Source organism: Protopterus annectens, chromosome 10.part0 (genome assembly GCF_019279795.1).
Source record: "Protopterus annectens isolate FY-2018-M chromosome 10.part0, PAN1.0, whole genome shotgun sequence".
NCBI classification, from domain to species: domain Eukaryota; kingdom Metazoa; phylum Chordata; order Ceratodontiformes; family Protopteridae; genus Protopterus; species Protopterus annectens.
In genome coordinates, this window is record NC_056744.1 from 1,079,179,201 (window position 1) to 1,079,195,224 (window position 16,024).

The following is a 16,024-nucleotide window of genomic DNA, read 5'->3' on the forward strand; positions in this document are numbered from 1 at the left end:
CCAGAGTGAAGGGAGCCTCTGGGTTATGAATCTGTCCCTCCAGCATGTCCTATTTATTTCAGTGCTGAGGTTCAAGTCTCTCAAGCGCATAGCTCAATGGGATTTGGATTTTCTGAGGTGCAGCATGTCCATTAATTCCGGGTTGGACATGGCTTTATACGTCAGGCACAGATCACCTCTGAGCAGGCGGTATGCCACTGAGTAGAGCTGGAGTTTCTTTAACCGGGCAGCATATAGCATCTGTTTGAGCCCTTTGATCCTCTTGGTGAGGTACTTTTGGGGTCTTTCCAGTTGCTGCAGGTGTCTGGTAAGGTACATCCCAAAAGGGGCATTGTACTCAATTATGGGCCTGATGAGGGATGAGTAAAGAGGCACAATGACCTCCCCGATCTAGATGTGAATCCCTTCATGATTAGGTGGGCTATATAAAATGTTTTTCTAACCACTTTGGCCATGTGGTTGTCAAATGAGAGATTGCTATCAACTTGGGTCCCCAGGTCCCTAATTACTTCTTCCGTACTTAATGGATTACCACCTATGTGGTAATTTGTGGGCACTTTGTTTTGCCAAAGGGATGACTATACACTTTTGGCGTTTAGCTTGAGGCCATGGCTCTGGCACCAGTTGTCTGTTTCTATGAGGCCCTTTTGTAGGATGCTTGTGTCGGCTGGAGAGTCGATTATGGTGCCCAGTTTGCAGTCATCTGCGAACGTGGTCAGCCACAGTCCTTCCATGTTAGCCTGTACCTCTGAGAAATATATACCGAACAAGAGAGGTCCCAGGACTGAGCCTTGTGGGATGCCACTTGTAACTGGTTTGGAGTCTGACACGGCTCCAGTAATTCTAACCATGTGGGTTCTGTCCTTGAGCCAGTTTGCAACCCATCTAGTGACATAGGGGTTTATATTTAAGCTGGTGAGCTTATCTATAATGCCCGAGTGGGGTATTGTATTGAAGGCTTTTGCAAGGTCCAGGTAGGCTGTGTGGACCACCTTCCCCTCATCAATGACCTTGGTGACTGTTTCAAATAAATCAACCAGCTTTAAGAGGCAGGATCTGCCCTTAAAGCCGAACTGGGTAGGATCCAGTGTCTGTAGGTTCCCAATATCTTTATTTATGAGGTCCATGATGATCCTTTCCATAGCTTTGCAGACCAAGCTAGTCAGGCTTATGGGGCGATAGTTTCCAGGATCCGTTAAGGCACCACCTTTGTAGAGAGGGACCACTGTTGCTGTACGCCACTCTTTGGGTACATATCCTGTAGTAAGGCTGAGATTGAACAGTAGTTTTATGTTTGGGTTTAGTTCTTCTTGGAGTTCATGTAGGATGCAGCCCGGGACACCGTCTGTTCCCATTGATGCTGTGTTTTTTGCTTTGGAGAGGGCGGTTCTTACCTGAGCATCTGAGATGTCAGGGGGGCAGCACTCTTCTGGGATAGATATTTTCCCTTTTGGTGGGGAAGGGGGGGAGAAGTTTGCGCTGAACCTGTCAGCTAGGATGTTGGCAATGTCTGTGGGTTCGGTGCATTTTTTGCCATTTTGGACTAATTCTGAGCATATCTGGGAATTCCCACCCACGTTCCTAACATAACTAAAGAAAGCCTTGTGATTATCCTTAGTGTCCTGTGCAATTTTTCTCTCGAAGCTGGCCTTAGACGATTTTATGAGTGCCCATAGTTTTTTGCTTATACTGATCAGAGATGCCTTCCCTTTTTGGGATTTTGCTCTATCATGTAGTAGCTTCCTCCTTCTATTGTATAGTTTGTTTATGGCTGGAGTCCACCAGACAGGACGCCTAACTTTGGAGGATTGGGTCTTGGTTTTATTTGGGATTGCATGATCCATGCATTCCTGAAGGTGTTCATAGAATGCATTTATAAAAGATTCTGCGGTCTGGGCCATATTTTCTACAGGCCTGGGGGCTTTGAAGGATTCCACCTCAGTTTTGAGGAGTGTGAAATTTGCTTTAGAGAAGTTTTTCACTGTGGTTTTCTGGGCAGGGGCTGGGGTCGGGATGTGAATATCTAGTGAGATTAGTTTATGGTCTGATCTTACCAGTGAGGAATACACTTCTGGTCTGGAGCATAGAGTTCCCATGTTGGTGATGATCAGGTCCAGTATGTTTTCCCCTCTTGTGGGAGTGGCAACAAGTTGTTCCATAGCATTTGAGTTTATAAATTCTAGGAACCTTTGGGCTAGGGTGTTGGAGCTAGAGTAATGCTCCCAGTCTATGTTAGGGTAGTTGAAGTCACCCAATATAATGGTGTTTGGAGAGACCTTCATATTTTCCAGTGTTCTCAGGAAGGCCGAGTGGGGTTCCTGGGTTTGGGAGGGTGGTCTGTAGCAGGCTATAAACTGGAAGGCAGTTTTTTCCACTGTTAGTTGCACATGGATAGTCTCTGATGCTTCGTGCTGTGCCACCAACCTGGAGGTGTGGGTATATTTGATAAATATTGATACTCCCCCTCCTTTTGTGGTTTGGTCCAAGTTTTGGGGCCGAAAAACATGGTATGAGGTATAACCTGGTAGTGCTGGGGTGCTCTCGGGAGCCTTGAACCAGGTTTCTGTTACTGCACAGATATCAATGTTCTCCATGCTAAGGAGAGTTTCGATTGTGTGCATCTTGAGGTTTAGACTTCTGGCATTGAGTAGCATTACTCTTAGTTTCTTATCCCTTGTGATACCTATGGAGGTGGGTTTGTCTTTTGAGCCTTGCCTAAAAAAGGCACTATGGGGGTGGCAAGAGCCTTTGCCAATATCCAAAAGCCCAGGGGTGACAGGTGCAAGCCGTCCCTAGCGAAGCATCGTGGTTTGTCGAGCATGTCATCCCAGGCAGACAGGCATTGGATCCCCTTTGAATGACACCAATACTTAAGCCAGTTGTTGAAATTGATCATCTTGTCTTCATATTGTGGCATCATTCTTGGTGAGGGTAAGATGCTACTCAAGGTCAGGGTCATACCGGCCTGGGCTACATGCTCAGAGAGCTCCTCTATGCCTCTTTTCATGCAGTCCAGGGAGGTACGTCTCAGGTCATTCACACCAGCATGGACAATGACTGAGTTATATTTGTACTTGCCTTAGAGTGACCTGAGTGCTTGTGTTATGTGGCGGATCCCAGCGCCCGACAGGCAGCTCACCGTGACCTTCTTCTTGTTCAGCCTGGAGAGCAGGACGTCAGTGTGCCTGATGATAGAGTCACCTATTACAAGTGTATCAGGTGTGTTGTTTAGCCTTAAGGGCTGTGACTGTTTGGCACACTGGATTTGTGAGCTATGTGTTGCACGTGTTTTGTTTTGGGGTAGCGGTTGCTTGGTTGTTTGCTTTGGAGGTCTCTGCTGCTTAGGCAGATTTTTATTTAAAGCCTCCGAGTATGTTTTTGTGTGTTTATGTGTTTGGTTTGCTGTCATGGTAGGTCTATGTGAGACTGGAATTGTAGTGAGTGTGGCTTCCTTCTCCTGACTGGTTACGCCAGTACTGAGTTGAGAGAGCTTAGCCTCCAGTTTGGCTATATGGTTGCATCTCTCACATGTGTTGGAATTTGTTGGGAGGAGGAGAGGGTTGTCTGTGTACATAAGACAGTTGTAATCAAGCAGAGTGCCTCTTTGTCCCTCTTCAAAAGAAACCTTGACGATTGGATGGGAGATAGGAAATTCACCCTGGGGATCATGTCAGTCGCCCTGCTAGACAGAGGTCCAGGGAAGTAAATACTGTGGGAAGAAATAGCCAGGGAATTGTTATGGCTAGGCCAATAGCCTAGTACCAACCTATGAACCTATAAAGTCAGGCAAGAAGCTTTAATATTTTTTTATAAGCAGAATAAAAATCACACAGTATTTTTTATTGTTCTTTTAAATAAATTAATGTTTCTGGCATGACTAAACATCTAACAAAACTGGGGCCAACTTGCATTAAAAAGAGTTACGGCAAGGAAGAAATTGTATTAACATCTGAAAACACAGTAACAGCAAAGTTATTCCAGTTTCTTGCCTGAATTAAGTCTTATTTTATCATCATCATCATCGTCGTCATTATTGTTACTGTTGTTATAATAAAAAGAAAACCACAAGTGATAATGGAGCACTATATCACACAAAATTAACTTTAATCCACTGGTTTAGCGCTTTCAGCCCAAGAATTAGGCCTTCATCAGAATAAAGTGTTAAAAAACTGTCTCATTTTTATACCATCATCAATACACATCACACCAATCAAATCTCATTTTACTTAAACTTAATGTAAAAACTGTTTAAAATGTGTTTAAATAAAATGCATTTTAAATAAAGCATACATTTCTAACAAACGTATAAACTATTAACATTTGTTGTAATAAGCTTTTCTTTTCAACACAGCTTTACAGTTGACACCATTGTTAAGCCCTGGTGCCCTGCATGCATCTAATAAAACCTGCCATTTAAACTCTCTAAAATCTAGTTCCCCATCTCTGTCTCCATTAAAGCCCAATGGAACATGATCTATAATTGTAAAAAGAAACTTAACATTGTTATTGCTACTCACACAGTTTAAAGTGTGCTTGTAAAGAGCATTATCTAAATTTTTCTTTTTGATGGCATAATAGTGTTCATACATTCTGTTTTTAAGTTGTCTATTGGTTTTCCCAATATAGAATGAAGAACAGGTGGAGCATTTTGCCATGTATACCACAAATGTAGATTTACAATTGAAAATGCCTGGAACGTGCCACATCTTGCTCTGAGTTGCAACATTAAAATCTGCTCCCTCTGAAATGTATTTACAAAAATTGCAACTTTTACATTTAAAAGTACCTATGTTGTCCTGAGGCTTTTTTCTTTGTCCACTTTCTAACATTTCTTTGAAATTCCTTCCTCTTGTGTTAACAAACATGGGGGCTTCTCCTACTACCATCTGAAGATCACTATTTGAAACTAATATTCTCCAGTTGTTGGACACTATGTTTTTAATTTCTTTACTGTCTAAGGTAAAAGTTAGCAACATGGACATTACCCAATCCTTCTTGTTTCGTCTGTTTCCACTAAGCCCCTCCCTTTCACTTGTACTAATAATGTCTTGGTCTATTTTAGAAGGGTACCCTCTGTTTTTAAATCTAGAATGCAATTCCTGCACTAACAAATCTAACTGCTTCATCACTTGTAAGTCACTTAAGCCTTACTAACTGCCCCTTTATAATGTTATATTTCACATAAGTGGGATGCATACTAGAGTAACTCAAAAGACCATTGCTTGTCACATTCTTATAACTGATGCAGGACCCCAAAAAATCTTTACCTTCCTCTTTAATAACTTCTAAATCTAAGAAACATATCTTACAATTATCCCAACTACCAGTAAAATGTAAAAAAGAGGTGCTATTGTTCATGTCTACAATGAACTGTAAAAGCTCAGTTTGTGTGCCTCTCCAAATAAAAAACAAATCGTCAATAAAATGATAATAACTCACAATTTTCTGTCTGTTGGTAAACTTGGACATAATGTTGTTTTCCCAGTAAGCCAGAACTAAGTTTATGGACCTGCATTCCTCATCACTTGAGGTTAGAGTGGGTTGGGAATTTGTTAATCAACAGTGGAGAATATGAATTAGAAGAGTGCAGGTTCATGTTGAAATGTATGGATAATATTCTTTCATACAATTACTTCATGTTTGACAATGAACATTTTTTGCAAACGAAGGGGGTGGCGATGGGTGCCAGGATGGCTCCCAATTATGCCAACTTAGTTCTGGCTTACTGGGAAAACATTATGTCCAAGTTTACCAACAAACAGAAAGTTGTGAGTTGTTATCATTTTACTGACGATTTGTTTTTTATTTGGAGAGGCACACAAACTGAGCTTTTACAGTTCATTGTAGACATGAACAATAGCACCTCTTTTTTACATTTTACTGGTAGCTGGGATAATTGTAAGATATGTTTCTTAGATTTAGAAGTTATTAAAGAGGAAGGTAAAGATTTTTTGGGGTCCTGCATTAGTTATAAGAATGTGGCAAGCAATGGTCTTTTGAGTTACTCTAGTATGCATCCCACTTATGTGAAATGTAACATTATAAAGGGGCAGTTAGTAAGGCTTAAGAGACTTACAAGCGATGAAGCAGTTAGATTTGTTAGTGCAGGAATTGCATTCTAGATTTAAAAACAGAGGGTACCCTTCTAAAATAGTCCAAGACATTATTAGTACAAGTGAAAGGGAGGGGCTTAGTGGAAACAGACGAAACAAGAAGGATTGGGTAACATCCATGTTGTTAACTTTTACCTTAGACAGTAAAGAAATTAAAAACATAGTATCCAACAACTGGAGAATATTAGTTTCAAATAGTGATCTTCAGATGATAGTAGGAGAAGCCCCCATGTTTGTTAACACAAGAGGAAGGAATTTCAAAGAAATGTTAGAAAGTGGACAAAGAAAAAAGCCTCAGGACAACATAGGTACTTTTAAATGTAAAAGTTGCATTTTTTGTAAATACATTTCAGAGGGAGCAGATTTTAATGTTGCAACTCAGAGCAAGATGTGGCACGTTCCAGGCATTTTAATTGTAAATCTACATTTGTGGTATACATGGCAAAATGCTCCACCTGTTCTTCATTCTATATTGGGAAAACCAATAGGCAACTTAAAAACAGAATGTATGAACACTATTATGCCATCAAAAAGAAAAATTTAGATAATGCTCTTTACAAGCACACTTTAAACTGTGTGAGTAGCAATAACAATGTTAAGTTTCTTTTTACAGTTATAGATCATGTTCCATTGGGCTTTAATGGAGACAGAGATGGGGAACTAGATTTTAAAGAGTTTAAATGGCAGGTTTTATTAGATGCATGCAGGGCACCAGGGCTTAACAATGGTGTCAACTATAAAGCTGTGTTGAAAAAAAAAGTTTATTACTACAAATGTAAATAGTTTATATGTTTGTTAGAAATGTATGCTTTATTTAAAATGCATTTTTATTTAAACACATTTTAAAAAGTTTTTACATTAAGTTTAAGTAAAATGAGATTTGATTGGTGTGATGTGTATTGATGATGGTATAAAAATGAGACAGTTTTTTAACACTTTGTTTTGATGAAGGCCTAATTATTGGGCTGAAAGCACTAAACCAGTGGATTAAAGTTCATTTTGTGTGATATAGTACTTCATTATCACTTGTGGTTTTCTTTTTATTTTACCAAAGTTACACAAAGTGTGAGACAAGTCTGCAATTTTCTTTGAACTGTTACTGTTGTTACTTCATAAATGACTGCCCAGATTGTACCTGGGTGGGCTGCTGCCACTTCAGTTGAGGTCCACAATCCACAGAACTGCACTGACATGTTCAACGGTATGACTGTTATTAATTATTATTAATTATTTAATAACTGTGAAAACCATAAACTATCAGAAGTTGGAATGAAACAACGAAGTGTCAGTTGTAAAAATAAGTGTTTTCTTTCCTTTATTGTCAAATACAGAATGAGAGTGCTTATTTTTTTACAACTGACACTTTGTTGTTTCTTTCCAGCTTCTATTCATTTATAGTAAACAGTGGAAAATACCAGAGCTGTATCATAGTTAAATGGGGCCCCCCAGAGCAGCCCCTCCTGCAGCAATCCCCTACCGGTCAGGCAGCAGACCCCTCCCCAGCTACTCCAGTGTTCCATTACTTGGCTATTTCTCCTCATTTACCATAAACACTGTTCAAACCTGTCAGCGTGCATACTGTTTTAATATTTACTTCTACAATGATTACAAAAAATGAAATAAAATAGCACAAACACTCAGCCATTTGCTAAACAAACAATACAGTCTCGAAATGAAAACAGACTTAGTATGAGCAGTAAACTTCTCTGCCCTTGAAACTCACATTCATTGAAACGGCATGAAAACCCACATTCATTTTGTATCTGGCCAGTGGAGGACTAATCTTACCTCTGGGTTGTTTTCAAACTACAGGCCCCTTACACATTTTTAGGGCCATGCATATATGTATGCGTTCTTTGATTCACTTTCCTGATTGTATTAAATTATATTCCTTGTATAATACAGTACCACTTGTTAGAATGTATTTTAAATTTGTAGTTTTGAACAGTCTTCTAGTAAGCAATGAAACAAAATGTATGAACCAATAATGACAAAACTACCCATTTCAGAAAATTTCAACCATAAAGGCCACTCAAACTTCTGTCATTACAATTTATCAATATCAGTAAATATGCAAAATCTCTGCAGAGTAAGTCATCTAAATAATTCCACATTAAAGGGATCTGTAACTAATGAAGAGGTTGCTGCTAGCAAACAACTTTATATTTCATTGTTTCATCTACAAATAAACTGCCTGTTTCCCTTGAAGAATAAATTGCCTATGTTACATTAAAAAAAATAAGCTAGTAATATTGCAATAGGGATTGGATGGGCGGCCACAGTGGTGCAGTGGTTAGCATTGCTGCTTCACAGCAAGAGGTTCTCCGGTTTGATTCTCGGCTGGGGTGCCTTCTGTGCGGAGTCTGCATGTCCTCCCTGTGGTCAAGTGGGTTTTCCCCAGGTGCTCCGGTTTCCTCCCACATGCCAAAGACATGCTGTAGGTGGATTGGACACACTAAACTGGCCCTAGGTGTGAGTGCACACGTGTGTGTGTGTGTGTGTGTGTGTGTGTGTGTGTGTGTGTGTGTGTGTGTGTGTGTGTGTGTGTGCCTTCTGTGGAAGGTTGAGTGCCGGGCTGGCAAACTGACACTGTAAAACTCCACTGCCAATCATGAGCAGACAGGTGATCCGCTGTGGTGACCCCTAACCGGGAAAAGCCGAAAGAAGAAGAAGAAGATTGCAATAGGGAATGGGTGGCAAACTCATAACATGTTCATAGTCACTAGGTAACTCTTCCAAAGGAGGACATTCACAGGACTGAACCATCCACTCCCTTTAAAGTACAACACAGTACAGTATCAGCGATTCATCTGCATAGTGTGGGAGTAGAACCCACAGCCTTCTGCTTCAAAAGCAAGTGTATTACCTGTTGTGCTACTAACAATAAAAACAGGCTTGGCATAAGCAGCACTAAACTTCTTCTTCCCCTGAAGCTGTCAGCTCCTTGTAAAATCCACTTGACACTCAACTAAATCTCTCAACTTTGCAGCACAAGAAATCTGGAAAAAGCCAAAATTTATTTGGGGGGGCAAAGGCCCAAAACCAGGGACACATGTTAAACATTGCTTGTATGATCTTAGAAAGTTTCTAAAATAAAGTGTTTGTCTTACCACGTTTCCTGAAAGATATGAAGATTGAAACTTAAATGGCTATCATTATTTAGTGAATTCAGTTCTCACTGATTTACCAGAAAACCACACATTTTAAGAGTAACAGACCAAACGTATGAGCCAAATATTCTGTGAAAATATGGACAGTTGAGAGCTATGGACTCAACTCCTTGAATCACAAGTGGTCTTGTGGGTAGAACTTTCAGGCTCTTGGTTCTTGTACCTAAGGTACAGGGTTTGAGCCTGAATAGCACTAACCACCAGGTATACCTAACTGTTGCAAATAAAAAGAGACAAGTAAGGGAAGTCAAAGATTAAGCATTTGGGTATGCATAAAGGGGCAGACAGGGGTTAGTGCAGTAAATGACTCTATTTGTGTAGGGGGATGGAAATTAATGAATATGAAACTTACAATGCCTTAGACACACATATTACCCATTGGATATAATTTGTCAAGCAGATAGAGACAGCAGCAGTGGATGGCCTCAGATGTTTGACGAAGGAAAAGGGATCCTAGATGCCGGGAGCAGTTACTAGACATTAATACATTAACATCTGTCAAACAGCCAAGTAAGATTTTCAGTTAGAAGAAGGGGATTGAACAGTCTCTCTGGGGTTAACATCAGAGTTAAAAAATAGAAGAATGAAATGCCAGTTGGAGAGAGAGAAACCAAAACTGTTATTTATTCTGATAGAGATAAGAACCACAAAGAAAGTGATTAGCAGGTTGTATAAGGCAATAAGACAGGATGAAAGTACGGGAGAAATGGAGATAACAAAGGTCTGGGGAAATAAGATCATGTGGGATATACCAGATGAAGAACGTGCTAAAATATTTCTGGCCCTGAGATATACAACTAAACCGAGGAGATTTAGAATATGTGTATGGAAGGACCTCTATATGTACTTCTATACATCAAGCAGGCTGAATAAAATGCACTTTCAGGCTCCAAGTCAATGTAGGAGATGTGAGGAGGAGGAGGAAGAAGGCATGTAGAAATGGGATATTTTTGGGAACATGGAAGGCTGGAATGATTTAAACAGCAACTGCAGCACAAGTTAGCAAAAATAAGTGGCCAGACAATGAAGATGAATAAGGTGGGGTTCCTCCCACACTGAAACAGGCAGGAGGCAAATACATTTAGGAATAACATATTTATGCTGTTTATGATAGCTGCAAAAAAGGCAACCACAAGGTTATGGAAAAAAAGGAAACCACTGAAGGAGGAAGAGGTAAACGTAACGATGAATGAAATTAAGGACCTGGAGCTCAATAATAAGGAGCAACCAGGGTGGAGAGACCTAAAGGTGAAATTGGGACATGTGGGAAATGTGTGTGTGTGTGTGTGGGGGGGGGGGCAGATGACAGTCATACCATAATAGACTAACTTACAATAGCTGCAAGCATATGTTATTCAGAAAATCAATGGGGTAAATCATGTTAACATGAATGGGAGTGGAAATTGAAGAAAGCCCAAAGCCACTGTATATAGTTTATTATTTTGAAGTTAAATAGACTAGGATAATAGTGCTCTGCAATACATTAACCAGAAGGGCTTTTATTCCCCTGGATTGCTAGGTAGTCATTAATGCCCTGGGCATTATTTACAATGTATTAATTTGTTATCAAAACAGTTCACATGTCTGATCTGCACATATCTAACCTATACCTAAGGTTCCCGTAAGTGGACTTCCATAAGGTCATCTCATTGCAAGGTGCACACACATGCTAGATAGACAGACCTATGCATGCATGCATGCATGCACGCAGGCATGCACCCACACACACACACACACACACACACACACACACACACACACACACACACACACACACACACACACACTCACACACTCACTGTGCATGCAGAGAGTAAGGCACATATAACATGCTGTTTTTTTTGTGTGTTTCAGATGATACCAAAAATGTCCTAGAGGCCTGGTTAATGACTACTATATACAACTCCAAGACCATGTTGGAAATGGCCTATAATGTAGAAACATTGACTATAATGGAGCATGTATTCAAATTACTGAAGGGGGATGCATGTAAAGTCTAGACACCTCAGCAGGAACACAGCAGGAATACAGTCCAGATCTTTAGTAAGATTTTTGTTGTGTGTGTCATACTACACATTGTAGCACTATAGAGATGGAGAAGTGGGTAAACATCTTAGCAGGGCCTTTCATAACCAGTTGTACTAGCAAAAGAAAGGAAGGGTGGAGAGGCAAGGGAGGAACAAGCAGAAACAGTACAACATTCAAAGCACAGAAGGTAGAAATATATTGCATCCGGTCCACAACTATGGGCTGCAACACAGAGTAAAATATATATGTTATCTCTCTCATGGAATGTAGGCCAGTGCAGGGACTAGACATGGTCTGTACAGGAATCACCATACCTACACATGTTAGGAAGTACAAAGCACAGTTGTTATCACTTGCATAGGAGGGGATACAGTGGTAGACAACTGCAAGACTATGAGACCGGGTAGGGTCATGGGAGGCAATCATGTTAACCATGTACTCTGAGTGGTGATCACATCCTCCAGTGGTGGGGTTGAGCTGCCACAGTGCAATTATGCCCACCGTCTTTGCATTGAGCCCTGACTCCTCAAGCCATCTCTATCACGGGAGATGTAGAATTAAGGGACCATGCACATGCACACTTATAGGTTCATAGGTGCATAGGTGTTTACTAGGCTAATGACCACAGGGGCATTTGTAAGCCTAGCCATGCATCCCAAATCTCTGACAAGTTCTGGCACCCTCAATAAGTGTAAGCAGGGGCTTGGGAGATAAAACATTTGCAAGCAGGGGCCTGTGAAATGAACCATTTACAGGTTGCCTGTGTCCATTAGAGACATAGGTTCATAGGTGTGTACTAGGCCCTGGAACCTTTACAAGCATAGCCCAGAAAAAAAATTGCCCTGGTGCCGGGCCATAGGTGCCAAACCAAGGATGAATTTCCTGTTCCCCATCCATCTGCCCAAGTTACACTTGAACTGGATTAGGGAGAAACTCTGCTTCACATGGATGGAAGCCTTTCCAGAGACAGGATAGTCTTTGGGATATATACCTGTCTCTCCAGCAGGTCCTATTTATATCACAGACAAGGTTTAAGTCTTTAGAACGGGTAATTCTGGTGCTTTGTTTTGTGGATATGCAGGAAGTCCATCAGATTGGGGTCTAGATCTCCCCTCAATAGCCTGTAGGAGACAGAATGCAGGGACAGGGGCTTCAGGCAGTCTGCATAGGACATTTTACTTATGCCCTATATTCTTTCAGTGAAGAACCTCTGTGGATGTTCCAGTTGTTGGATATGCCTGGTCAGCTACATACCAAATGGGGCACTGTACTCAGTGATAGGTCTGATGAATTCCAAATAGAGTAGAACAATGACTTTCTTGGACCTAGATGCCATACCTTTGTTTATAAGTTGTGCAACATAGAATGATTTCATCACTACTGTAGACACTGATGGTCAAAGGCTAGATTACTATCTATGTGTGTCCCTAAGTCCCTGACTACTGGTCAGCTCTAAGGGGTGTGTTGTCAATATGATAGTTACCAGGGATGGATGACTTCCAAAAGGATATTATTATACATTTCTTGGCATTTAGTTTCAATCCATGGCTCTGACATGAGTTGTTTGTCTGTGTCAGCCCTTCCTAGAGAACATTTGTGTCAGTGTGGCATTCAATGACAACTGCAAATTTGCAATCATCTGCAAATTTAGACAACCAGAAACCATTGACATAGGCCTTGACTTCAGAGAAGTAAATGCCAAAAAGCAACGGTCCAAGGGCCAAACCCATGAGGGACTCCACTTGTGACTGGCCTCTTTGTAGAGGTGGACTCCACAATTCTAACTTCCCGGATCCTGTCTGTGAGTCAGTTGTCTATCCACCTGGTGACATACGGGTTTGTATCTAACCTCTTTAGTTTGTCAACAATGCCCTAGTAGGGTATTGTGTCAAATTCCTTGACCAGGTCAAGGTAGGCAGTGTGAACCATTTTTCCTTAATCCATTGCTTTAGTGACCTTCTGAAAGAACTCCACTGGGTTGAGCAGGCACAACCAGCCCTTGATGAAGCCAGAATGGGTTGGGTCCAGTGTCTGGAGGTTTACTATATCATTATCGATCAATTCCATGATAATTCTTTACATGGTTTTGCATATAAGACTAGTGAGACTTATGGGTCTGTAGTTTGCAGGGTCTGTAGATGGCTCACCTTTGTGCAGAGAGATGACTGTTGCTGTTCTCCATTCATGAGGCATGAAGCCTGTTTGGAGGCTACAGTTAAATAGCAATTCCAGAGGGCTTGATAGGTCATTTTTATGATATTTAGAAGGCATCCTGGGATATTGTCTGGGCCCTCTGATGCAGTGTTTAGCATCCTGGGATATTGTCTGGGCCCTCTGATGCAGTGTTCAGCATTCTGGGATATTGTCTGGGCCCTCTGATGCAGTGTTCCTGGCCATAGAGAGCACATTAGGGATCTGTGCCCTAGTGATAGCAGGGGAAGTAATATTTGATGGTATTTCCTGAGTGTGGGTTGAAGGGGAGAGAGAGGTAAGGTTGGAGAGGTAAAGCTGGGTTGACTCTGATTAGCAATTTCATCCATGACCTGGATAACACCAATAAACAGTGTTGGCTTGCCATCCAGTCTTTCTTTAGTTGCCATAGCAGAACCAGTATTTATATGGGCAAACATATTAGTAGGTGTATGGTATGCTGAGGAATATATACATATATGGTCAAAATCACTCCCTGTTTATGCACCTGGTTATCAGCTGCAGTCAGTGCTATGCACAGCCTCCCTGCAATTTACATACTGTCACCATGTCTCAATATAGAGGTCTTGAATACACACCCTTGTGGCATATCCTTCCCAAGGTTTCTTATATTCATGGTGTGCAACCCTCTCCAGAGGCAGAAAGTGCAGTGGGGTGCCAGTATCACGTTTTTTCATTTTCACATAAATTATGACATGTGACTCATTATCCCTGACATCCACCACAATGTTTGTTGTTCTTGCTGAGGTACTTTACCAGCTGGTTACAATATATTCTCTGTTTACCTTTCATTTGACACTTGCTGTCAGTAGCAAACGTTTTAATCAAATTTGCAATTTAAAAGCCATACATTTAAAGTCACAAGTAAAGGCATCTCAAAGTATTTTCTGAAATGCTTAGGCTATGTCTAGAACAATCTACCACTATATACAGTCACAGAGAGAAGCTGCTGGTACAGAATTCTTTGCACTCTTTGACCTCAGCAGACTATACAATATGCATTATCTTTAGGTTTATAAATATCTTAATTCAGGCATGGTTAAACCCAGTGTGACACATTAAACCTTACCTGTTGAGAATTTAAAGTAAACATAAATTTTGAATTACTTACTCTGGCACATAGCAGGATATCAAGGAAATCAAGATGCCGCTTTTGCTGGATTTTCTTCAATTCTTTTTCATCTTTAAGGATTTCTTTCCTGTGTTGTATCACTTTTTGTAAAGAGAAGTGTGAACTACGTTTTATATTCCAGTAACTGATAGTACAATGTTATACAGTTCTGGTACTACATGAATGTTAAAAAAGGAACTAAATTAAAATAAGCAACCTGAAAATTACATTTTGCTTGACTAAAGTTAAGATAAATCAAAAACCATACAAGACAAAGGTCTTATCAGATATGAGATAGCACCATGTGAGACATAAGATGGATTTATTAATAAATAGCTATAGCTAGTAGCTTGATCAACAACTAAAATGTTCACCATCTAGATCTTCTTTCCCTAAAGCTGATAATACGTGACAGTAACCAGGGACAAATTAAAACCTCTTTTTAAATTTAACTCTAACTTTTTTACAAGGTCTGAGAGAAATTTTTAAACAAACTTCAGTTGTAATGAAAGCTACATCTATTCATCTGTTTGACAAGAGATAGAAGTTCTGTTATTAATCATACACACATATTCATTTTCTTGATAAATGGGTTAATGAGCTGATCTGAACAGAATCTTTTTCAGATGCATTTATTGCATTAGTGTTGAGTCAGTCACTTAAAGATCTTTTCACAGAACGGTTGACACTGTATTAATACATTTAGAGCCTAAACGTGAGATAGTCTTATAGCTGGATACAAGACTGCAGAACAGAACACAGAGAACTGAGTCAAATGCAAAATGACAAGATAAGAATGATTGCTTATGCCATCGGGTCCTTCACTGAAAATGACAAAAGGCATTTCCACACAAAAAAAAAATCTGATATGTGTGTCTTTAAAATACTTGGTTTTGTAGACAGATTGTATCTTGCATGACGCCAAATCAAAGTTAACCAGAAGCGCCTCAAGAAAAATGCCCTGCAAATTTAATGTAGTCTGTAAAACAGATAAGGACAATACTACTGAATTCCTTTCAAATTATTCACTTATTTCAACAAATTAGGAAAAGAACTGATGGGATAGCAGTGCAATACACCAGCCTCATCACAGTCTGTGCTCTCTCCTGAACATGAAGTTTACCTGAAAGCCAGCAATAAAGAGAAAGGTTTTGCAAAGGAAGAAAATGTGCAGGACAGGAGAGGTGTGCAAAATATTCAGATATGACCCCATGCTGTTACTTTATAGAAACAGGAGTTGTCAATGTGAACCAAGTAAGTCAGAGAGTTATAAATTAAACCTCATATTCAATTACCAGTTCAAGTGTAATATTGCTCTTTCTTCAGAGGATGCTTAAAATTCACATTACAAGGATCAATAAATCAGAGGAACAAAATGTGGATAGCACTAC

The 16,024-nt window shown here is 40.2% G+C and overlaps 1 protein-coding gene across 1 annotated transcript in view; it reads right to left on the bottom strand.

The window, feature by feature from the left end:
* The window catches only part of LOC122814241 (cytochrome P450 4B1-like), a 450,417-nt gene that overhangs the window by 222,814 nt on the left and 211,579 nt on the right, over window positions 1-16,024 (bottom strand). The window contains exon 4 of the mRNA XM_044086839.1: window positions 14,634-14,734. Coding sequence (XP_043942774.1) covers window positions 14,634-14,734 — 101 coding nt within the window. The remainder of the gene's footprint in view (window positions 1-14,633; window positions 14,735-16,024) is intronic.